Source organism: Mangifera indica, chromosome 1 (assembly GCF_011075055.1).
Source record: "Mangifera indica cultivar Alphonso chromosome 1, CATAS_Mindica_2.1, whole genome shotgun sequence".
NCBI lineage: Eukaryota > Viridiplantae > Streptophyta > Magnoliopsida > Sapindales > Anacardiaceae > Mangifera > Mangifera indica.
This window is the reverse complement of record NC_058137.1, coordinates 27,192,218-27,217,734: the sequence shown is the minus strand read 5'-3', so window position 1 is coordinate 27,217,734 and position 25,517 is coordinate 27,192,218. Positions and strand designations below refer to the sequence as shown.

The 25,517-nt window shown below is 32.7% G+C and overlaps 2 protein-coding genes and 1 long non-coding RNA gene across 4 annotated transcripts; 2 read left to right on the top strand and 1 right to left on the bottom strand.

Annotated features, from left to right (window-relative positions):
- The first annotated feature begins 579 nt into the window (after positions 1-579).
- LOC123209711 (cytochrome P450 71D9-like) lies at positions 580-2,827 on the top strand. Its single transcript, XM_044627844.1, has 2 exons — positions 580-1,502; positions 2,104-2,827. The coding sequence occupies exons 1-2, from the start codon at positions 612-614 to the stop codon at positions 2,713-2,715; spliced, it is 1,503 nt and encodes a 500-aa protein (XP_044483779.1). The 5' UTR covers positions 580-611; the 3' UTR covers positions 2,716-2,827.
- A 529-nt stretch (positions 2,828-3,356) lies between these two features.
- LOC123209702 lies at positions 3,357-5,638 on the top strand. Of its 2 annotated transcripts, none has more exons than XR_006501112.1 (4): positions 3,357-3,508; positions 3,608-3,668; positions 4,809-4,902; positions 5,342-5,638. It is a non-coding gene; the product is annotated as an uncharacterized LOC123209702 (long non-coding RNA). The 2 variants fall into 2 exon arrangements; XR_006501111.1 differs by having other exon boundaries at positions 3,603-3,668.
- A 799-nt stretch (positions 5,639-6,437) lies between these two features.
- LOC123193041 ((E)-beta-farnesene synthase-like) lies at positions 6,438-9,703 on the bottom strand. Its single transcript, XM_044605848.1, has 7 exons — positions 9,584-9,703; positions 8,800-9,070; positions 8,346-8,718; positions 8,018-8,239; positions 7,766-7,904; positions 7,380-7,622; positions 6,438-6,800 (listed from the first exon to the last, which is right to left on the bottom strand). Exons 1-7 carry the CDS (start codon positions 9,701-9,703, stop codon positions 6,504-6,506), a joined length of 1,665 nt encoding a protein of 554 aa, XP_044461783.1. The 3' UTR covers positions 6,438-6,503.
- Between the last annotated feature and the right edge of the window lie 15,814 nt (positions 9,704-25,517).

Genomic DNA, 25,517 nt, shown 5'->3' with positions numbered 1-25,517 from the left:
TATTATTTCTAAATAATTAATTATTCTGACTACCATCAAACTGTTTGATTATCAATTAGATTAAACTATCTTTTTTACCAAATTATTGTCTAATTATAAAAATATTAGATCCGACGATACACTTTTTACAATAGGAAATTATCACTATTCTTATTTCATCTGTGTCAAAAGGATAGGAGCTCATGTCACTTTCCCCCTCAATCCTCAACTTTCATATGTTACTGAAAAAAAAGTCTAGAAAATATGTATTATAAGATAATGCACCTTTCAAATAATTGAGTGTAACCCTTGAAATAATTGAGTATGAAAGGGTCCCAAATGGAGTCAACGTTTGTTAGTCCGGTCATGTCATTGTTATAAATTTGCTGGCACAAGGTGGCAGTCTCTTGAATCAAATCACTTCTACTTTGGGATATCAGATGTAATTACAAGATTCCTATCATTAGTTTAGCGTGTTGAAGCCTACAAAGGGTGTGGACTGTAATAACATAACCTGAGAAATCCGTCTTGCAAGTTTATTTATAAAGTGCATGTATTATATATATGTGTTATTTCAGAAACAATTACATAGTAAAATCCTAGTACTCACTATTCTCTTTCATCTTTAACAAATGGAGTTCATATTCCCCTCTTTGTCAATTTCTCTCAGCTTTCTTCTCTTCGTCTTCATGGTGATGAAAATTTGTAGAAGGTATAAAATCAATGATGGGAGTCGAAATTTCCCTCCTGGGCCGTCGAAATTACCTTTCATTGGAAATCTCCACCAGCTTGTTGCTATGGGGTCTCAGCCTCATCGTGCACTAAGAGATTTGGCACAGAAATATGGACCCCTTATGCACCTACAGCTGGGAGAAATTTCTACTATTGTTGTTTCTTCGCCAGAGTACGCTGAACAAGTGATGAAAACTCATGACGCCATATTTGCCTCAAGGCCTTATAATGAAGCAGTGAGTATCATATCTTACGACAATAACGGTATAGTCTTTTCACCATATGGTGATTACTGGAGAAAGATAAAGAAAATTTGTACTTTGGAGCTTTTAAGCCCGAAACAAGTTCAATCTTTTCGATCTTTAAGAGAAGAAGAGGTTTCTGATCTCGTAAATTCGATTGCTTCGAAAGCAGGAACAGTAATTAACCTCACTGAAGCAATTTTCTCGTCATCATTTGGTGTCACTTCAAGGGCAGCTTTTGGAAAAACTTGCAAAGATAAAGAATCATTCATAGCGGTTGTCAAAGAATCTACAAAACTGATAGCAGGTTTTAATATCCCCGATTTGTTTCCTTCCATCAAACTGCTCCAATCTATCAGTGGAATCAAGTCAAAACTTAAGAAGCTGCATCAAGAAGGTGAGAGAATACTTGAAAACATTGTCAATGAACATAAGATGTCATACAAGAGTGAAGGAGACAAAGGTCTGGTTGATGCTCTCCTAAAGCTTCATGAGAACGGTGATCCTCAATTTTCTTTAAGTCCCAATAACATTAAAGCTATAATTTTTGTAAGTACTTCTTCTACGATTACATCCTCATAGTTCAATGCATAAATTAATCTCTCTAACATTTGGTCAACATAAATTCTATAAAACGTTTAAAAAATCAATTAAACTAGATACACTTAAAATGTGTATTAAATTGGATTGTATTAATATATCACTAAATAATTAGATAATTTTGAATTATAAATAAAATAACACCTAATTAAATATTCGTATATTATCATTACTAATCAAATTGATTCTCTCTCTCTATCTATCTACCTATATAACTTGACAAACATAAAGGCTCCACCTTATTTGAGAGCTCTCTCATCTTTTTTTAAAATATAAAAAATATTCATGTCAGTTTAATAATAGTAAACCATCGTTACTAAATATTTAATAAAATTATGTGTATTTAATTTTATTGATATAACAGTATTGTAATATATTATGGAGTTCAAATGATTTTCTGCCATTATTTTTCCAAAGATGAACTATAGTCTATACATACATAGACTTTTCAAGATGAAATGAAGCATTCTGTGTATAAAGCATGATTTAAACTAGAGATTTATGTATCATTTCATGTAATTAACAAGCATGATTTAAACTTCCTTTACAGGATATTTTTGGTGCTGGAAGTGAAACATCTGCTACTGTAATTGATTGGGCATTTTGTGAGATGATAAAAAATCCAAAACTGATGAGAAAGGCACAAGTTGAGGTAAGGGAAGTGTTAAACGAAGAAGGGAAGGTTGAAGAAACAGGCATTAGTGACATGAAGTTCTTGAAGCTATTAATAAAAGAGACTATGAGATTACATACTCCCGTCCCTCTGTTAATTCCAAGGGAATGCGGAGAAAATTGTGAGATCAATGGATTCAACATACCTGCCAAATCCAGAGTGATTGTTAATGCATGGGCTATCGGAAGGGATCCAAAATTTTGGACTGAACCTGAAAGCTTTAAACCAGAGAGGTTTATTGATAGTGCTATTGACTATAGGGGGACTCATTTCGAATTCATCCCATTTGGTGCTGGAAGGAGGATATGCCCAGGAATTTCATTCGGCATGGCCAACGTTGAGCTTACTCTGGCAAAGTTGCTATACCATTTTGACTGGAAACTTCCCGATGGAATGAAGAATAAAGATTTGGACATGACTGAGTCATTTGGTGTCAGCATGAAAAGAAAAGATGATTTATGCTTGATTCCCGTTCCTTATCATCCATAGGCTTAAAGAGACACTTCTCGGAAAGATATGTATAAAAGTTATATTGTATGAATATTTCTGTATGCCGACGTAATAACTTCTTTGTCTTTAAAATCTTAAAAGATTATAGTTTCATCTCTTACAAATGCGTAATCTCCTTAACAGTCGATTTGAATCAATAGTCTGATGAAGTCAACTTTCTAGATATAATCTGAAGATTAATTTGAGGAGAAGATTAAATTCGAATTAGAGCTCAAATTTTGTAAAAGGAAACTCTCACTAGTTGAGTCTTTTGTCATTACTACTAAAGTAAATTAATTTGAAATAAGTGGAGCATTGTAAACCATGCTTTAGACGTTATTATTTCAAAACTCAGATATTATGAGAAAGATCAAAATTTAAATAAGGGATCGAGGAAAACTATGTCAAAAATTGACTTCAATATATTCATTATGTCAAAAGCTACACTGAAATGCCCAATATTTTTAGTCGGGTGCTTTAAATGAAAAATGATATAAAATAAGTAATATTTGTAGTATTGAAAACATTTGGGGTAAAATAAATTAAGCAAATGTCTGGGGCTTTAAGGAAAATTTTTCATTGAAACATTAAATAAAGGAAAAGGCTTTTAGACTTACTTTTTTAAAAAGGAAAGAAAGAAAGAAAAACAGAAGCAGAGGCGAGAAAGAGTAGAAAGAAAAGGGAAAGCAGAGGCGAGAAAGAGAAGAAAGAAAAGGGAAAGATGAGAAGAAGGCAAAAAAAAAAGGAGACGAAGACGGAAATAGAAAAGGAAATGGATGGGAAAGAAGAAAAGGTACCCATTTTCCCCTTATTTTAGTTTTAGGCTTAAATTACTGTTTAAATTTGGGGATTTTTAAAATTCTAATATGTTGCTTCAAATTAAAAAGAAAAGATAAGGAAGGAGGAGGGATTCATAGAGAATTTCAACACTAGCTTTGAGTCTACTCAAATCAGTGAGTGAGAAACAAACTTTGAATTGAAATTTTATTTTATGAAAATTTTATATTTTTATTTTTAAATCTCTGACAAATGATATTATTGATTTCATGGAATCTCTTATAAAGAATAAAATATTATGCATGTAGTTGATTTTGATTGTTGGTAACCATAGAGTAAAAGCCCACTTAATCCAATGTTGTGTAATATTAGAAATTCTGAAGGTTAATTTAATTAATGTTGTATGTGTGGCTGAGGAACCAAAGTTGTTTAATTTAGTTATGACTTAACTGAAATTTGGATATTTAATATGTTGATATTTTGTGTAGGTATAAAGTTGGAAGGTATTTAGTTCAGTTTGACAGGTGAAGGAAATAGTTAAGAGTTGATTGATTTGGTGTCGTGTATAGGTGTAGAGCTAAAAGATGTTTAGTCCAGTTTTATGCGATTGAAATTGCTAAATGTTATTTGAATATATATATATTATGAGATTTTATAGTTAAAAGTTTTATTATTCAGTTTCATGAAAGATTGAAATTTATGAATAAATTGTTTATTGATATTACTTGTTGTTGTAGAGTTGGATATTTAGTTTTGTTCTATGAGAGATTGAAATTTGCTAATATTATTTGGACTGATATTTTGTGAGGTTGTACAGTTGAAGGGTATATTACTCAATTTCATGGATGATTAAAATTGTTGAATAAATTATTATTAATATTATACGTAACTGTAGAACTGAAGAATCTTAATTAAATGATGAATGTGACTAGTTGGTTAGCCTAACTCAGTGATGGAGTGGTTATATTGTTGAAGGTTATCAAATTAGTGTTGAAGTTGGATATAGAGTTAATATAATTTATTCAATATGGTGAGAGCGTGACTACTTAATAATAATTATTTTAAATCTATTAATGAGTTATTGTGTAATGAATATGACATTAAAAAGATGGTAACACTCAAATATTTTCAACAAATGTATATCATGTGATAAGTGTTATGCCCGTATAGTGTTTTATGACGGGTATGACAGATTCCAGTTGCTCTGTCTGTGTAGTGTTTTATGTCAGATATGACAGATTTCAATTGCTCTGCCTATACAGTATTTTATGTTAGATATGACAGATTTCAATTGTTCTATCTGTGTATTATGTTAGACATGACAGATTTTAGTGTTATGCCCGAGCAAGATTACAAGATGTCGGGTATGACAGTTTTCTTCGCTCTGCCTATATAGGGGATACTCACCAGGTATGACAGATTTCTTCTTGAGAATATAAGTGGTAGTGTACAGCTCAGGTTATTGTTTTGGGGAGGGGTTCATATTAAGAAAGAAATAAATATGAGTTGTTACAAATCAATTTTTCTATTTGAATATGATCTTCCCCAAGCATTTTTATCATTAGTGCGACGTTTTCACAAAATTTTACATTTCTATTATTTTGGTAAGAACTTCAATGGTAATTCAAGAACGGTGTTTTTTAATAAAACTTAATTATCAACAATAAATGATTTTATTTTAGTGGCGATGGTTCAATTTCTTCTTAGAAATTTAACATCTTGGTTGGCTAATATATTATGAAACTGTTATATGTTCCTTTATATATATACATTCAGTTATTCTAGAATTGTTTTATAATTGTTCACTCACTAAGCTTTTAGCTCACCCTTATAAAAATTTCCCCTTCAGGACATCTCCAGGGTCGTGCCAAGCCGTGATTCCGCTCAAGGTTGTGCCACCATAGAACATCTTCCATCGGTGTCGTATTTGTTGTGTATGTGGATCTAGTGAATTTATGCAAAAAAAAAAAAAAATTGAATGGCTAGAAGCCTAACAAAAAACTTATTCTCATGTTTGAATGGAATATAAGATGTATTTATGTGTGTGTGTTTGTGTTTTGTGGAATATTTGAGCAGCTTTACAAGATACGTTTCGACCTCCTAAGTCTTATAAGAGTGTTCGGATATTACAAGTTTAGCAGATCAAGATGGATCCTGTCATACACTCATTAGAATATTAGTCTCTTTATATATATAGTAGAGAGACTTAACATTTTCTATTATTTACTAATGAAAGTTGTAAAGAAAGGAACAAACTGTATTAGCTACTATGAGCAGGGAGACATGCAATGAGAGAATATGTAAGGAAAGACCATGCAAGGAGATAATATTCATGGATCAACTATGCGAGGAGGTATTTTTTATCTTATCTCAATACATACGAACTTAAATGTTTCATTGAATTTAAATTAAAGATAAATCAAATAATTTAAAAGAAAATATAAGTAAAAATGTGATTATCACTAATTTATACTCCTGAATAACATATTTTTAGCATTTATTGGTGCAAGCAAGGTGAAGGGAGTCGCATGCACATAATGTTTATTTTTAAAATTTTTATTTCAGTATGTAAGTAGTGTTAAACTCTCCTGTCAAGATATAATTGGTTAACAGCATTCTGAACTAAACATTCTTTTTTTTCAAAAAAAATTTAATGCCTATTTATAGTTCGATTTATTATTTCTAAATTGTTTCACATTTATTTTGTATTAAAATTAGAAAAAATTAAGATCATTTTCAGTATTAATAGGAACTAAATAATTAAATGGAACTAATCATTATTTGCAAATGCGGGACTCTAACATTATAATAATTTTTATTGACTGGGGTAAATAGAATAAAATAGAACTCAAACCCAAAATGTTGCACTCTGCAATACATACATACATACACCAATCAAGCTGTTTACTAACATATTATATTACATTATTCAATGCCATCTTATATCTTGCCATACAAACATATATGCACTTGACTTATTCCATATATAAAGTGCTCAAGAGAAGTGGTCTTCAAATTATTGGGTCCCTAAGCACTGAGGCAACTTGGCCTTTAATTTTAGAAGAGTCACTGAAGGCATCAATATCAAGATCATCCTTGTACATAAATTCCATAGTACAAACATAGTGGAGAATCCGTTCAAGCAGAGGCATCGATATAGGAGTTGGTTTAAGCATGGCCTCATTCAAATCTTTCCAAGCGTCTGCAACTTGCTCAAAAATCGCCCTAATTGCCTCGTCTTCTGAAACACCATGTTGCTTCATGTAGCATTCAACAGCCGAAGGAACATGTCCTCTCTTTTGCTCAAACTAATTCATAACAAACGCATACTATTAGCATGGAAAAGGTGCAACAATAAAAAGTTAAATCTCACGTAACATCATACTCATAAACAAATCTCATATTGATAAAATAATAAAGAGATGTTAAGTTTATATGTGCATCTGATATCACTGAGAGATGTTATAATAAAACATGTGTATTTTGGATTGCAAAACTCAAAAGCAAAACTATGATGGATTATATATCCAAAGTAGAGAATATCTTAACAATAGTTAGACTATTAGACTAGAAATGTTACAAATGGTATTAAAATCACTTCACTGTGTCCTCTTGAACGATGATAGGGCAAAGATCAGTGAGGATAAGGGATTATTGTGATATCTTAAGTAAATCTCATATTGAAAAAGTATAGGAGAGATTATGAGTTTGTATGTGTATCATATTATATTGTTAGTTAAATAGTCTATGAGTTTTTTAGCTGGCAAAATGTATTTTGGGTTGCAAAATACAAAAACAGAACTATGATAGACAATATATCTAATATCAACAATATCTTCACAGTGAGTTGGATTATTAGAGCAAGAATGTTACATATAATTTCATACCCTGTGTGACGCTTTGTCATCCAAGAGTCTGCTGATAATATCTGCTGCTGTTATAATCTTTTGATCAGAGCACAACCACTCAAAATCCTCTTCCGTTGCACACAGGGCAATGAAGGGAATTGATATTATCAATCGGCAGCTAGCCGTTTCCAGTGCAACATCCATATATTCCTCAAATGTTGGAACATAACCGTTATTGAACCATACGGCTTCGGTATAATATGCTTCTATCACTCGTTGCACCTAGAGAACATTACACAAGAAATTCTCAAGAAAGAAATTTTATATACCGCAAGACAATTAATGCCGTTTTTGTTTGATATTCTTGAATTTTTATTCATGTCATGTATAAAACCATTTGAAGGGCAAAGCTTGAAATCACCTACCAACTTTTTTGTATAACTTATGCCGTATGGTCTTCCTTCCCGAGTCATATCTTCCTCAATTGCGCCCAAAATATCAAAGAGTGTCTTGTAAATGAATTTCATGTAGTCTGGAAGTGTATCTATGGCGTCAATGTCCCATCTGAAAATAAATATATTTTACGAAAACTGAAGCCAGGATTTTGGACATGAAAATCATCATAAATATACAATTTCTTAATTTATAATGAAACTCTGAAGAGATATATAATTTACCTTCTAATCGCTTCTGTAAAGAGTGTGAGTTCTTCAAGTGTACCATATGAGTCGAATGTATCATCTAAGAGGATTTGCATAGAGAAAACTTCAGTCAATTTTCTTATCCCATATGCATATTTTGGCTCATAGTTATACATTCCCAAGACCCAAAAGTATTCCTCCACAATTCTGTCCCTAATGTAAGGCAGCTCTTTAGTAAACCCTGTAGTTTTCCACCACCTGAAATAATAAATCTTCATGCCATTATAACCAAAACTAATAAACATGATTATTATATAAAAAAAATCTCAATTATTTAAAGAAAAAAAAAAAGAAAGGAACTTACCGTAAGATTTCATTGAGTTGCTTCTGGTGCCTCACTTGCAGTAAGTTATAATCCAGCTTCGCAAATTTAAGTAAAGTTTTATTGTGAGACTCATCTCTTGGATAGACGGACATGAAAAACCTTGCCTCAAGCTTTGGTACGCTCTTACGAATAGGACATTTTAAAGCATGATTTATTTCTTCTGCAACTTCAGGGCTTACACGAGATGCCATTAACTTAAGGTGAGTGGTTGTGAAAACGAGGGCTTCATCCAGAATATCTTCGCCACGAATGGCGAAGTGTGCTGCCTCATACAAATTTAGCATTCCTTGTACATCATTAATTAAGGATGACTTGAATTTCCCGTTTTCATCTTTAAACTTTTTAAACACTTCTGCTTACAACGACGACCTTTCATTAGACCTGCTTATATTTTATTAGTTTAATGAGTACTCATTAAGACTGAACAACTTACCACAAGAAACCTTTATTCCTTGTTGTCGAAGAAGTCGAAAATACACAGAAAGAGTGTGCAAATCATTGTAATGGTCGATGTCACAATCTTTAAAAATTTTTTGCAAAGCATCTTCTATCTCTTCTTCAAAGTTATAAGCCACACATACTTTTTGTGTTGTATCAATCAAGTTCAATTTCTGAAGTGGCGTATGATCTGTAGTATCCATTATCATCCTTTTTACCTCTTCTTTCAATTTTTCATATTCTTCTTCAGTTTTGGGATCAATTTTCTTCAGAAAATTAAAAAAATATACATGAATATATAAGTTAACCATCATATTTACACGTGAAAAAGTGTAACACTCATATCAAAATTAAAGTTGCATTAAAAATTATTACAGAGTAATGTTCCCACCCACCTTAAGCCTATAAAATAAATTTCAGTTTTTCCTTCAAATATATGTGTGTGTGTGTGTGTGTGTGTGTGTGTGTGTGTGTTATATAAAATTCCAATCCATTTAGTAATTGCATGCGTGCTCCGGTTTAAAGGCAGAATATGTAATCATCATATTTTCCTCCAGATAAGGCATGTAAAGGTAAAATATCTTTCTATAGAATGTATATATATGTTCTTATATACATATCTAAGTATTTTTAGGAGAGAGTATCTGAAACTTACCAGTTTCCAAAATATAAAATTTTAACTGATGACATTAGTGGTTAGTTTTTGTTATTATTTTTCCACGACTGAGCATTTTCTATATTAATACTGTAAACTTCTTATATGTGATGTGTTTGTTTACCTTGAATTCAGAATCATCTTTGAGGAACTGGTCCCCCCATATCGTGGGAAGGAAATTAGCAGTGGGACGAACAGGTTTGGGTGGTGAAGTTGCAGCAGCTGAAATCTGGGTAGACGACATATTTTTCGTTCAACTAATCACTCAAACTTTTATCTGTAAGTTTTTCCAAGAGCGATCATACTCTTATATAGAACCTATGGGAAAAGCAGATTAGAAAGTAATCGCGCTTTCCTAAATTGAAAGAGCTTAAATTCAAAGTGGGCCACAATGTTTTGAGACATATCTGAGATAAATGTAAGAATCATGTATATGGTCTCTATCTAAGCATATATATATACTGAATATGCAAGATAGAAACCAAAACTAAATTGCGGAATATTAAACACTAACCTCCAGCCATTGCTTGACGATTTGATGCAGAATAATCCTCTGGAATTGTTCTGAACCTTCGTCTTCCAGGTGATCTCTTTTTCTCATAGAATGGTGTATGTTTTCAGTGTAGAAAAAGCTCACCCAGGGACCCTATTTATAGCCTGAAGAAGCATTCTACCATCAAGAATGCTACGCAAATTGTGGAGTTATGACATGGGAGTTACAGACCATTACACCATGAAGAAGTAACTGCATGAAGCAGTTACCATTATCCCATGAAGAGGTAACTGCTGCAGTTACCATGCATGAAGCCATGAAGAAAGCAGTTACCATGCATGAAGCCATGAAGAAAGCAGTTACCATGCATGAAGCCATGAAGAAAGAAAAAACTAACATTCTCCCACTTGGTCTGTAACCCATCAATCCACATACTGAAGTAAAGAAATAAAATACATGAATCATGGCGATAAGTCCTCTAAGAACGAGTATTATCTTCCATGTATCACGATGTATTCATTCCTTTATGACTTAATGAATAAACCTTATGTTTATTCTAGGTCCAAAATTGATTATTTTCTCAACCAAAATGTGCACATAAAATGAGAAAACTTAATCAATTGAAAAACTGAATAATTTTATTATAGAAAATGTATATACATCAAATCACATGATGGAACTCACTACCATCACTATTACAACATGAGACCAACTCCCATTCGCTCTACATGATCCTTAAAACTTTTTGGTGGCATGCCTTTTGTCAAAGGATCGGCTATCATCAATTCAGTGCTGACGTGTTCAATGACCACTTTATTTTCTTTTACACGTTCCTTAATGGCTAAATACTTAATGTCGATATGTTTACTTCGACTACTACTTTTATTATTTTTAGCCAAGAAAACAGCAGCTGAATTGTCACAATAAATTTTTAACGGCTTAGAAATAGAATCCACAATCCTAAGCCTAGATATGAAACTCTTCAACCATACACCATGTGATGTAGCCTCAAAACAAGAAACGAACTCAGCCTCCATGGTAGATGTAGCAATCAATGACTGCTTAGCACTCCTCCAAGATATGGCTCCGCCGGCTAACAAGAAAATATATCCAGATGTTGATTTTCTTGAATCAACACAGCCGGCAAAATCCGAATCGGAGTAACCAACTACCTCTAAATTATCAGTCCGTTTATATATAAGCATGTATTCTTTGGTCCCTTGAAGGTACCGCATCACTTTCTTTGCAGCTCTCCAGTGGTCTATACCTGGGTTACTCTGATATCTTCCTAACATCCCAATAGCAAATGCAATATCAGGTCTTGTGCAAACCTGAGCATACATAAGGCTTCCAATAGCTGAAGCATAGGGAATGTTCTGCATTTGTTCCTTTTCAAGTTCATTTTTAGGGCATTGGTTCAAATTGAACTTATCACCCTTCACAATTGGTGCTATACTCGGCGAACAATCTTTCATCCGAAATCTTTCTAAAACTTTGTTGATATAGGTTTCTTGAGATAGACCTAGTATGCCTTGAGGTCTGTTCCTATGAATCTTAATGCCAATGACATAAGACGCTTCACCCATATCTTTCATATCAAAGTTTTTAGAGAGAAATTGTTTCACCTCATAAAGCAATCCTTTATCATTGGTTGCAAGTAATATATCATCCACATATAGAACAAGGAAACAAATTTTACTCCCACTGACCTTCTGGTATATACATTGATCCATGATATTCTCTTCAAAACCAAATGAAGAGATAACCTCATGGAATTTCAAATACCATTGACGGGATGCTTGTTTCAATCCATATATGGACTTCCTAAGCTTGCACACCAATTGCTCACCATCACTAGAGGAGAATCCTTCAGGTTGTTTCATATATACCTCTTCCTCTAAATCTCCATTGAGGAATGCCGTTTTCACATCCATTTGATGCAGTTCTAAGTCAAAATGGGCTACTAATGCCATTATAATACGAAAAGAATCTTTCTTAGATACAGGAGAAAAGGTCTCTGTATAATCGATTCCCTCCTTTTGAGTGAAACCCTTAGCAACGAGTCTTGTTTTATATCTCTCGATGTTACCTAATGAGTCTTTCTTTGTTTTATAGACCCATTTACACCCAATGGCCTTTGCCCCATTAGGTAACTTGACAAGATCCCAGACTCCATTACTCTTCATAGATTCCATCTCATCTTTCATAGCATTGTACCACAAAATAGATTTACTGCAATCCATTGCTTGTAAAAACGTAACAGGATCATCTTCGGCTCCTAAATTATGGTCAATTTCTTGTAAATACACTATATAATCACTAGAAATAGCTGATTTCTTCATTCTAGTTGATCTTCTTAATGTTGTAACACCATCCTCTTGTGGAGTAGAGTGTACAACTGGAGGTTCAACAATATCTGACGGTTGTTGAACAGTTTGATCTACTAGAGTATTATCAGCAACTTGTGGAATTTCATTGATTGGTTGTTCAACATCCATTTGAACTTGAGGGGTGTTGTGAATAACAACCAATCTATTACTCGAAATGGGTGGTTGAGTACCTGAATGATCTTTCTCAAAAATTAAATCCTGAGATTGATCGCTCCCACTGATTAAGTCATTTTCAAGAAATTTTGCATTTCGAGAAATTTTGCATTTCGAGATTCCACTATTCTAGTGCTATGTGATGGACAATAAAATCTATAACCCTTAGACTTTTCAGCATATCCAATGAAATAACCACTTATAGTCCTTGGGTCTAATTTCTTCTCATGTGGATTATAAACTCTTACTTCAGACGGGCATCCCCAAACGCGTATATGTCGCAAACTCGGTTTCCAACCTTTAAATAACTCAAATGGTGTTTTAGAAACAGCCTTGGTTGGAACTCGGTTCAATATATACACTGCCGTTTTAAGAGCTTCTACCCACAGTGATTTAGGAAGTTTGGAGCTGCTAAACATACTCCGCACCATGTCCAATAGAGTTCGGTTTCTTCTTTCTGCTATACCATTTTGGTCCGGAGAACCAGGCATAGTGTATTGGGCAACAATCCCATTTTCTTCAAGAAACCTTGCAAATGGACCAGGTGCTTGTCCATCATGAGTGTATTTACCATAATATTCTCCACCTCTATCTGATCTCACGATTTTAATTTGTTTTCCAGATTGTTTCTCTACTTCTGCCTTGAAAACCTTAAAGGCATCTAATGCTTCATTCTTGTTATGGAGCATGTAGAGATACATGTATCGTGAATAATCATCAATAAATGAGATGAAGTATTTTTGACCATAAGCGTCCATATCAGGACAACAAATATCTGTATGTATGATTTCTAATATGTCTGAACTCCTCTTGGCACCTTTCTTTGACTTGTTGGTTTGTTTTCCCTTTATACAATCCACACAAGTATCAAAGTCAGTAAAATCTAGAGTATCTAGTACTCCATCATTCACTAACCTTTTAATTCTTTCTATGGAGATATGTCCCAATCTCCGATGCCACAATGTAGAAGAATTTTCATTCATAACACTTCTTTTAATACCAACATTATCTTGAACATGCATCAAATTAAATGAAACATTATTTTGTAAATGAATTCGGAACAAACCATCAGACAATGTACCATTTCCCACAACTGCAGATTTATAAATCAAACTAAATGCAGTTTCATTAAATGTAAAGGAAAATCCAAAGGGTACAAGTCTTGAAACAGAAATCAAGTTTCTAGAGAAACTTGGAATATAAAAGGTTCGTTCTAAATCCAAAACAAAACCAGAATCTAAAACTAATCTGCACGTTCCGACCGCTTCCACATGTGAACGCATCTTATTTCCTGAATAGATGCTTTGTTCACTGGCCATCGGCTTCCTTTGGTTTAGAAAGCCCTGCAAGGTATTTGAAACATGGATTGTTGAACCAGAATCAATCCACCAAGTGTTATGACAAACATCAACCATATTAGATTCATAACATACAAGTGAGATTGGATTACCTTTCTTTTCAAGCCAAGCTTTAAACTTAATGCAATCCTTTTTGACATGTCCTTTCTTTTTACAGAAAAAACATTTGGATTCCTTCTTAAATTCGGGCTGATTGAATATTTTATCCTTTCCCTTATACTTAGCTTGGTTTTTCGTCTTTTTCCCTTGTGTAACCATATGTGCACTTTCATTCCTTTCAATCAACAACCTTCCTTCCTCTTGAACACACATGGTCAGAAGTTCATTGATTGACCATTTTTCCTTATGTGTGTTATAAGAGATTTTGAAAGGTCCATATTGTTGTGGAAGAGAATTTAGAATGAAATGCACCAGGAAAGATTCAGACATCTCAATCTCAAGAGCCTTAAGTTGAGCCGCAAGATCCCTCATTTGCATGATGTGCTCACGCACACCTCTAACACTAGTGAGCTTCATTGATGTAAACTTTGTTATTAGAGTGCTGGCAAGTGCTTTATCTGAAGACTCAAACTGTTCATCAATAGCCTTCAGTAATTGCCTGACATTATTACACTCAGGGATTGAACCACGAATACTAGCAGATATGCGTGTCCTGATGAACATCATACTCAAGCGATTAGATCGCTCCCAACGTTCATACAGGGCAATTTCATTCTGAGTGCTAGTTTATGTAGCTATAGGTGGTTCATCCTTCCTAATAGCATAATCAATGTCCATACACCCTAATTGGAGAAGAATTCTCTCCTTCCAAATTTTATAATTGTCACCACTCAAAATAGGAACATCACATACATTATCAGAGAAATTCACAGGTTGAATAACTGCAAATAAATATTAACATACACGCTTAAGTCACTAAATTTGAAGCTATCAAAATTAATATCATGTTCTACCAATGTATAAACATGCGTTAAATATATAAACCATATAACATAAAAACTGCCTGTGGGCTAAGTTTTTAATTTAAATAGGTTTATCTACAACTATATAAACCGTATGATAAAACTATCAAATTATATTCCTTTTCTTAATTCCTGTGGGTAGATTAAGAAAAATAATTTGTTATTTCATCATAATTAATCACATAAATATAATAAAAATTCCTGTGGGATAAAATTTATCATATTTATATTGATTAATTACAATTGATGTCATATAACTAAATGTGATTCCAGGATACTTAATGTATAACTTTGATATAATCAAAGATGCTGTGGCTACTCTATGATCAATCAAATATTATACTAATCACATGACATTTAATTTTATGCATATAATCCTTAAGAAATTATTTAAAGTATAATTTCATTTAAACTAAAATTATGCATAAAATTAATCATATAAATAATATTAAATTATTTAATAAACACTAAAAATTGGATAAATGAAACTTAAATTATCCAATTAAAATTAATAATAATAATTTTGGCAATCACATATTATAAAATATATTTTATTAAGGCCAAAAATATATTCAAATTGAACCCTAAATTCATGAAAACTAAACCTAAAGCATATAACAATGTATGAGGTCCCAAATTTCCTACGAAAACGAAATTGGCTGAGCGGCAAGTGTCTCATTCAGAACCTTGTGCATTGTGGCCTGGGTTCAAGACACGAAACTGAAGAAAATTTTAACATTTTAATAAAGTAGATGAACGACATGTCATCCACTGGAGATGAATGCAAATGACATATCGGCTGGCAGTGCATAACAAAAGAGACAGAAGTGATGCGTATGACATGTCGTCTGTAGAAACCAAAAGCAAACGACATGTCATCTGAAGATCGTCCCTGACCTCTAGCCGGGTCAAGATTCGGGTCGACAGACCCGTATACATTTTGCACTCTAAATCAGCCTATAAAACTCTGATTTTGACGTTCCATATATCAAAATTCTCAGTTTTTGATGTAGAATTCATCTAAATAAAAATTTTATTCAAAAAATGCCAACAGCCAACTTTCTCTCTCTAAAGAAATTCGGGATTTCATAAAATTATGCATGTTTAACACATCAAAGCAAGGCAGAGGCATAAAAAAGCTCTGATACCAAATGTAAGAATCATGTATATGGTCTCTATCTAAGCATATATATATACTGAATATGCAAGATAGAAACCAAAACTAAATTGCGGAATATTAAACACTAACCTCCAGCCATTGCTTGACGATTTGATGCAGAATAATCCTCTGGAATTGTTCTGAACCTTCGTCTTCCAGGTGATCTCTTTTTCTCATAGAATGGTGTATGTTTTCAGTGTAGAAAAAGCTCACCCAGGGACCCTATTTATAGCCTGAAGAAGCATTCTACCATCAAGAATGCTACGCAAATTGTGGAGTTATGACATGGGAGTTACAGACCATTACACCATGAAGAAGTAACTGCATGAAGCAGTTACCATTATCCCATGAAGAGGTAACTGCTGCAGTTACCATGCATGAAGCCATGAAGAAAGCAGTTACCATGCATGAAGCCATGAAGAAAGCAGTTACCATGCATGAAGCCATGAAGAAAGCAGTTACCATGCATGAAGCCATGAAGAAAGAAAAAACTAACAATAAAAACATTGAACCAGATGTAAATTCAAGCACAAATTGATTTTACTAATGAATGTAGAATTTAAGAGACAAAAACTAATTAATTATTCTTTACGGTTGCCGCTTGGCACTTCCTATTTATAAAAATGTTATCTTGGTGGAGAAGAAGAAAGAATTTTATATTGTATTTTTCTTACGTAATAAATTTAAAACGGTTCTCCAATGTGCGGCGTGGCGCTGCTAGCCTTCGTACAAGAGTATGCTTTCATTTTGAAAAGCAGACACTTACAGATGAAAAGTTTGTGATTAGTTGAAACAAAAATGCCATTACTCAGGTTTCGGTGGCTGCTATTAAAGGAAATATATTATTTTTATTTGTATATTATATTTCTTTATATTTGAGCTGTATTATAATTGTATAAATTGGACAACTTTTCTTCAATGATAGACCAGCTTATTCTTTCAAGCTGGATTTGTTCTAGAGTTAAATTGTTATGTTGATGCAGATTGGGCCACCAACTTACATGATAGAAGATCTACCACAGGCTGTGTCTTTATCTTAGACCTAATCTTATTCAATGAAGCTTAAAAAACAAATAGTGGTTGCTTTTTCTTCCACTAAGGTTGAATTCAGAGCTCTCAATTAAACAACTATAAAAATTACTTAGACCAAGAGTATTTTCAGTGAAAGTCACCAACAAGTATATTACTATTTAATATGTTTTCTCTTAATGCCAAAAAGATGACTTTTATACTAAACCTTTACCTGCTAATCGATTTTCTACAATGAAGGCTCATTTGAGTGTTTATCACATTGCTAGTTGCCTGCACTCATTCTCAGCTGTTGTCTCATCCTCTCAAGTTGGAATTCAATCTCACTCTTGTTATATTCTGGAAAAGCCAAAGTAACTCAGTGACTGTTATGTCGCATCTTTACTTTCAACCTCAAGGGGGGAGGTTCTTTCTTGGTTCATCATCCTTAATTTTTAGGGAGGATTTTTCTATTGCTAGTCATTCTTCTTTTAAATCAAACATTTTCAGGCACAAGCCAAGTCCTTCTCACAATTTGGCATGAGGGACGAAAGGAGAATGTAGAAGCAGATTTCAAAGTCAGACAAAGACAAAATGTGCTACTTGCTACTAATCAGTTTATTTCAATTTTTTCTAACCTTTAAAGGTGCAGCCCAAATCATTGACAAACTTTCGTTTGAGGGAGGATGTTGAGGATGTTAGCCTGGTTCAAAGAAGAAGGAAGCAATTGATCTTAATTATGCGTACTGTAGCGTCTAAATTAAAGGTAAATTAAATTATTTAAAAGATATTATGAATCAAAATTAATTAATAATCTCTTGACTGACATTATTTTAGCAATTATAGTCCTCTTCAAAATGATGGGCCTGGAGGAAAGAGGCAACTTGCTCCATTATTTAGTTACAAAATAATGTTAGTCAAGATTATTAATGTGATAATCACATGTTTGATTTGTAATATATTTTAAATTATTTAATTTATCTTTAATTCAACTTTGTTAGTTCATGATGGGTCCAAAGAATGCTGTAATTAATGGAAAATTAAAACTTGATATTTGTCAACATATAAAGATGTAATTACAAGACTCCTATCATTAGTTAGTCGTAATTTCAAACACTCACTTTTCTCTTTCCCCCTTTCTCATATGGAGTTCCTATTCCCCTCTTTGTCAATCTCTCTCAGCTTTCTTCTCTTCGTCTTCTCGGTGATAAAACTTTGTAAAAGATTTAAAACCAATGATGGATCTTTAAATCTCCCTCCAGGGCCGTTGAAATTACCTTTCATTGGAAATCTTCACCAGCTTGTTACTATGGGGTCTCAACCTCATCGTGCACTATGAGATTTGGCGCAGAAATATGGACCCTTTATGCACCTACAGCTGGGAGAACTTTCTACTATTGTTGTTTCTTCTGTAAGATTTATTTTGCAAAAACATAATAAAATAAACCATTCAATTCAATCTCAAAATTTACATTAGGGTTGGACTCGAGCCGAGCTAGCTCAAGCTTGAGCTCGAGCTCGGCTCGGTCGAGCCCGAGCTGGCTCGATAGATTTTTTCTAAAAAATTTTTTATATAAAACGATGTCGTTTTGATAATGAAAAATGACCTGAACCAAGTCAAACCGAACTCGAGCCAAACTCGAACCGAAATCTTGTATAGCTATATGTTATTATGAGTCGGTTGATGTGATATCCTGGTTTTACATATAATCAAATCGATTGATGAGATATCTCGATTCTGAATATAGAAAAAGTGAAATTAATTTGATATATAATGATAACGAGATCGACACCTGAGACGGGTGTTCAGATTTTATAAAAATGGATATACAATGCATCCGAAATGGATTCCCTCCAATACGATGACATAAAAAGGGCACCTGAGACAGGTGTCTAGTGGAATGCGTTATAGACGCATGTGACGGTGAGACTCTGTCGAGAATATCCATAAGAAATGATGAATTTATTAAAAAGGTCTACTAAGTTTTACAATTTATATATTTATTTTGGGGTGTTACAGGTAGGAAAAACAACGGGGCAGGTGGGGAGGCGACTGGATCAGCACGTGGAACTGCGCTTTGGCTATAATTATTTTATTTCTATTCCGATCATTTTCACAATAATTTACTTTATGGAATCTATGCATTCCAGAACTATCAATTTATTTATATAAGCTGAATTTTACTTTGAGACACTTTGCTACAATTTCTTTTTTTGTATTCCAATAAGTATTATGTGATCATTTCTCATAAACATCAAATTGTATTTGATGGTTATCATTATTATAAAATAAAAAAAAATTTAATTAATTACTACTAAGGGGTCTGTTTTCGCAATGGGATGTTACACTTATATACATATAAACCAAGGAAAACTCAACCGTAAAACACTAAGATTTGTTTTCTTAGGCTATCCTATAAGCACAAAAGGCTATAAAGTTTGGTTCATTGATGGTTTTAAATGTATTGTTAGTAGAGATATTGTGTTTAATAAATCTTTGTTCTATAAAGATCTTTTAGATTCTAGTCATAAATTGTCTAAACAGGTCTACATTAAGGTGGAGCATTCTAACTTATATGAAAATAGTGTTAAAAGGTCAAGTGATGAACCTACTCAGATCAAATTCATCCTCCAAAGTGTGAAGATAGGGGTCTGAACTAGCAATCATCATAGAGTCAGGGTCATTTTGATTTAGATGTTGATAAAACTGAATTATCTGAATATCAGTTAGCTAGAGATAGAGTTAGAAGGTTCATTAGGTTGCCTTCTAAGTATGCACAGGCTAATTTAACTGCATATACATTTCATATAGGGGATGCAATTGAATTAAATAAACTTCTAAATTATAAACAAGTTTGTAAAAGTGAGGACAAAGTTGAATGGATTAATGCCATGCAAAATAAAATGAACTCTCTGCAAAAGAATAAAACCTGGACTTTAGTGGAAAGGCTTGTTAATCAAAAAGTTATAGGATGTAAGTGGGTTTATAGAATTAAGATGGTTGTTCCTGGTGATGAACTAGCCTGGTTTAAGGCAAGGGTTATGGCTAAAAGGTTTTCCCAAGTAAAAGGAATGAACTATCACAAAGTATTTTTACTAGTTGTAAAGCGTGTTTCTATTAGATTAATGCTTCATGTTATAGTTTTATTTGATCTAAAACTAAAGTAGCTTGATGTGACTACTGCATTTCTCCATGGCAATCTGGAAAAAACAATATATATGGAGCAGCCTGAGGAGTTTATTAAGCCATGTAATGAAGATATGGTATGTTTACTAAAAAAATCTCTCTATGCCTTAAAACAATCTCTTAAACAATGGTATAAAAAATTTGATGATTATGTGTTATCTTTTGGCTCAATAAGATATAGTTTTGATCACTGTGTGTACTTTCTGAAATCTAACACTAAAAATTATATGTATCTATTAATCTATGTGGATTACATGCTTATTTTTTCAAAAAAAAAAAAAAGAATGAGTTAATTAACTTGAAACAATTGTTGAAAATTGAGTTTGAAACGAAAGACTTAGGGTTTGCCAAAAGAATAGGAATAGATATAAAAAGAGATAGAGATAAGGGTAATTTGTCTTTATCATAATCTGATTACATAAAGAGTCCTAAATTTATATGGTATGTTGAATGCTAAGCTTGTTAATACACTTATGTGTGCACATTTCAAGTTAAAGTATGCCTCACATGATACATCTAATGCTGAAATTGAATATATGCAAAAAATTCCCTATGCTAATATTGTGGGCAGTATGATGTATGCAATGATAGGATCCAGACCTAATATTACTTATGCAATCATTTTGGTAAACAGATTTATGGGAAAACCAACAAGGGATCATTTGAATGTTACAAAATGGTTACTTAGGTATTTAAAGGGGTTCTATGATCTTGGTTTAAATTTTTGTACTAATGGTTCTAACAATTTTCTAATGAAAAGTTATTGTGATTCAAATTATGCAATAGATCTAGACAAGAGAAGATCTTTGACAGGGTACATTTTCACATTTGGAGACAATGTAATAAGATGGAAAAGTTACTTACAACATATTGTGGCACTTTCTACAAAGAGGCAAAACATGTGGCACTTACTAAGGCTGTGAAGAAAGCATTATAGCTCAAGGTAATAACACAAGAACTTGGGTTATGTGATAATGTTCCAGTGGTATTCTGTGACTCTCAAAGTGCAATACACTTGTCAAAGAATAGTGTTTTCCATGAGAGGACAAAACATATAGATGTAAGGCTTCATTTTATTAAGAATATACTGAGTAAAGATGAAGTGGTTTGGAGAAGACTACAACTAGAGATAATCCAAGGGATGTCCTGACTAAGCTTGTATCTATCAACAAGTTTAAGCAAGCATTAAATTTGTTGAATGTCAGTTGTGTCTAGATATAGGATGCATAAGTGTTTCCTTGCTAGTTTAATTCACTGGTCAATTTTCAATAAGGTGGAATTTGTTATTTTGTGTCTCAAACTGATGAAAGCATTCTGGTAATTAGATGTGTAAGGGTTATGATGTTTTTAGTTTAGAATACAGGGGCATTTAAGTAAAACCATCAACAACCTTATTAGAGAGTTTTTGAAGGGGAATTAAAACAGATTTTTTTAATCTCCTTTTAGTTTTAATGCATTGCATCCTCCCTGGAGGTATCTTAGGGTTTTTTGGTTTACTCCGATCGCTCGGTTTTGAGTTTTCTGGTCCGATGAAAAGGTTGTGCCTTCCTTTGCTTTTCTATGTTTTAGTTATTTGTTGTAAATTTGCATTATTAATTAAGGGAACTCTTGTTATATTGTTAAAACTGAATTATTATTAATGAATTGCACTAGAGGAAACATCTCTGTCTTTAATGTAAGATTTTATTTATGAAATCTGAATCAAATATTTGCTTGTATTGCTTTTTTTTTTTTTTTTATTTCTATTAATTTTTAATAATAGATAAATCTTAGGCGAATATTATAACAAAGACATATTTTTCTTTCAACTAATCACGCAAACTTTTATCTGTAAGTTTTTCCAAAAGCGATCATACTCTGACATAGAAGCCACGTTCATGCGGCACTGCGCAGCTGAAAAACGTTTTAAATTTAATTAGTGTGAAAAACAGATTAAAAAATAATTCTTCGTTGGTTGGTTTCCAGCTAATCGTACGCCCCTAAATAGAAAGTGATTAAATTCAAAGTAGGGTATGTTTGTCATTATTATGAATATTTAATTGAGAATTTGAGACACATCTGATACAGAAACATCGAACCAGCTCTGTGAGTGCGAGTGTCACTCCGCGTGATTTAATTATTGTGTACAGTTGCTGCTTCACCCTTCCTATTTATGAAAATGTTATCTAGGTAGAGAAGAAGCAGCAACTTTTTATTCTATTTTTCATACGTAATAAATTTTAAACGGTTTTCCGATGTGCGGTGTGGCGCTGCTAGCCTACATACAAGAGTATGCTTTCATTTTGAAAAGCTTGCACTTACAGATAAAAAGTTTGTGATCAGTTGAAACAAAAATGCCATTACTCAGGTTTTGGTAGCGGCTTATGAAGGAAATATGTTATTTTTATTTGTGTATTATTTCTTTATATTTGAGCTGTATTATAATTGTACACATTGGACAACTTTTCTTCAATGATAGACCAGCTTATTTTTTCAAGCTGGATTTGTTCTAGAGTTAAATTGTTATGTTGATGCAGACTGGGCCACCAACTTACATGATAGAAGATCTACCACAGCCTGTGTCTTTATCTTACACCTAATCTTATTCAATGAAGCTTAAAAAACAAATAGTGGTTGCTTTTTCTTCCACTAAGGTTGAATTCAGAGCTCTCACTCAAACAACTATAGAAATTACTTAGATCAAGAGTATTTTCACTGAAACTCACCAACAAGTATATTACTATCCAATATGTTCCCTCTTAATGCCTAAAAGCTGTCATTTATCGTAAACCTTTGGCTGCTAATCGATTTCTACAGTGAGGACTCATTTGGGTGTTTATCACTTTGCTAGTTGCCTACACTCATCTGTTGTCCCATCCTCTCAAGCTGGAATTCAATCTCACTCTCGTTGTATTCTAGAAAAGCCAAAGTAATTCTGTAACTGTTATGGCACTTTATTACTTTCAACCTCAAGGGAGGAGATTCTTTATTGGTTCATCATCCTTAATTTTTAGGGAGGATGTTTCTATTGCTGGTCTGTTTTTTTTAAAACCAAACATCCTCAGGCGCAAGCAAAATCCTTCTCATAATTTGGCTCGAGGGAGGAAAACAGAATGTTACTTCCAAGCAAAATTTTTTCATAAAAACTGTATTCTTACGATGAATTTAAAATAAAGGTAGATTAAATTATTTATAAGATATTATGAATCAAACATGTGATTATCACATTAATTAATAATCTTGACTAACATTATTTTAGCATTTATTTTAATGGTAATCGAAGCCCTCACCAAAATAATGGGCCCCGGAGGAGAGAGTGCTCCGATAAATTATAAATTAATGTTAGTCAAGTTATTAATCAATGTAATAATTACAGGTTTGATTTTTACAATCTTTTAAATTATTTAATTTATCTTTAATTCAACTTGGTTAGTTCATAATAAGTGAAAAATTAAAACTTGATACTTGCCGACACGTGACCTTATAATGAAGCAGTAAATATAATGACTTATGAATATAATGACATAGTCTTTTCACCATATGGTGATTACTGGAGGAAGATAAAGATCTGGTTGATGTTCTCTTGAAGCTTCAGGAGCAAGGTGATCCTCAATTTTCTTTAACTCCCAAGCAATAATTTTTGTAAGTACTTTTTCTTGTACAATTTTTATATACATTCTTAGTTCAATGCATAAACTAATCTTTGTCCAATATTTGGTCAGCATAGATTCTATTGCCATTTGAAAAAATGGGCTAATGTAATTATGTACATATGGTTTCCTTTCTGTTTACAAAACTGTAAAGCTATATATGCACGAAGCTTAGCTTGACATACACCAGTTGATTGTATGATGGCAACTTTTGGCTTCGGTCGTGAGCCATTGATGAATCCATGCATGTCATTGGCTCTTCAAGGTGGGAAGCATGCACTTGAGTTTTCCAAACCCTAATAGCTTGATTGGAGTAGCAAAGCTATATAAGGTCGTTGTAAAGCTTTTGACGTTGGAGGCTGTGGAGAAGAACTGATTCTGGTCAGTTTATTTGTTTATGACCTCATTTGATATAAGGATTGCACGTGAAAATCAACCGAGAGAAGAAAAGAAAATGAATGAAAGTGCTAGAAAAAAAGAGAACGTAACTAACCGATTTTGTTTTTTACAACCGTATAAATACATTTCCTTATATACAAAATAGATGTCTGACTCTGACAGTACCATTTGGAATTTGTGTTAGCAATTTTTCACTGAAAATAAGGTTAATAAAGCAATGTTTTACATACTTATAATAATATACAATTAAATATAATTTTATTTTTAATTTAAAATCATCTCATATAGTATTAATACAAATATCTATATGTTTGACTCTTTGGAAAATTATCATTCTCGATTCTTTAAAGTGAACCCTGAACCCATTCGGTAGGGCTACTTATGTGCAGCTATTACATACATAATTCACAAGCAGAAACACTTAATACATTCCTCAAATGCAGAAATGTAACCTTCATACAACCATTTGGCTTCAACAAAGAATTCTTCAACAGCAACATAATTAATCAAGCTCAACAGAAAAATAAAATGCATACATAAATCATCAGAAATATGTGTGTAAATGTTCTACTCCATTAATGGTTATAATTAATTGTTCATTCTTATTATTATAAGTCTGAATTATTACTCAAAATCATTCTGGGTTATCTGTTTCAAATTTGGACCCATCCAACAAGGCCCCATTTGTATGTTGATATGTAAACTAGTCCAACAACCAATTTGGATTATTTGTTCTCGGTCCATGATTGTCTCACGCACCAAATGATTTCTTCTACAAAAAATTTGTTAAAATAAAAAAAATATATCGTTTTGATATAAAACTTGTTTAGTTTTGATAACTAACCACTAAAATTGTAACACTCTTAGACAAAATCTTATATCGATAAAGTATAAAAAAGATGTTAGGTTTGCGTGTATATCTCACATCATTTAAGAATGTTAAAAAGATACTGATTAAATAGTCTGTGAGTTCCTTAAATTATTAAGACGCATTTTATTTTGATAATGAATTAGATTATTAGATAAGAGATATTACAAAAGCCATTCTTTTGTTTAAGATGGTATTCAAATAATAAGCCAATATCATCCATGTAGAATACTTGACCAGAAGATTGAGGTACATATATAAACATCATACACAATCTTTGAAAGGCAATAAAAGCAATTGATGTAAATCTGTCAAACTTGAAGTCTCAGTCTCACTAACCCTCCCCTCTCTTTTCTTTCTATACTTTTCATGTGCAAATTGAAATACCAAATCTAAATCCTGACAAAACTATAAAATAGCAAATGAAATAAATAATATAAATGTCACCATTA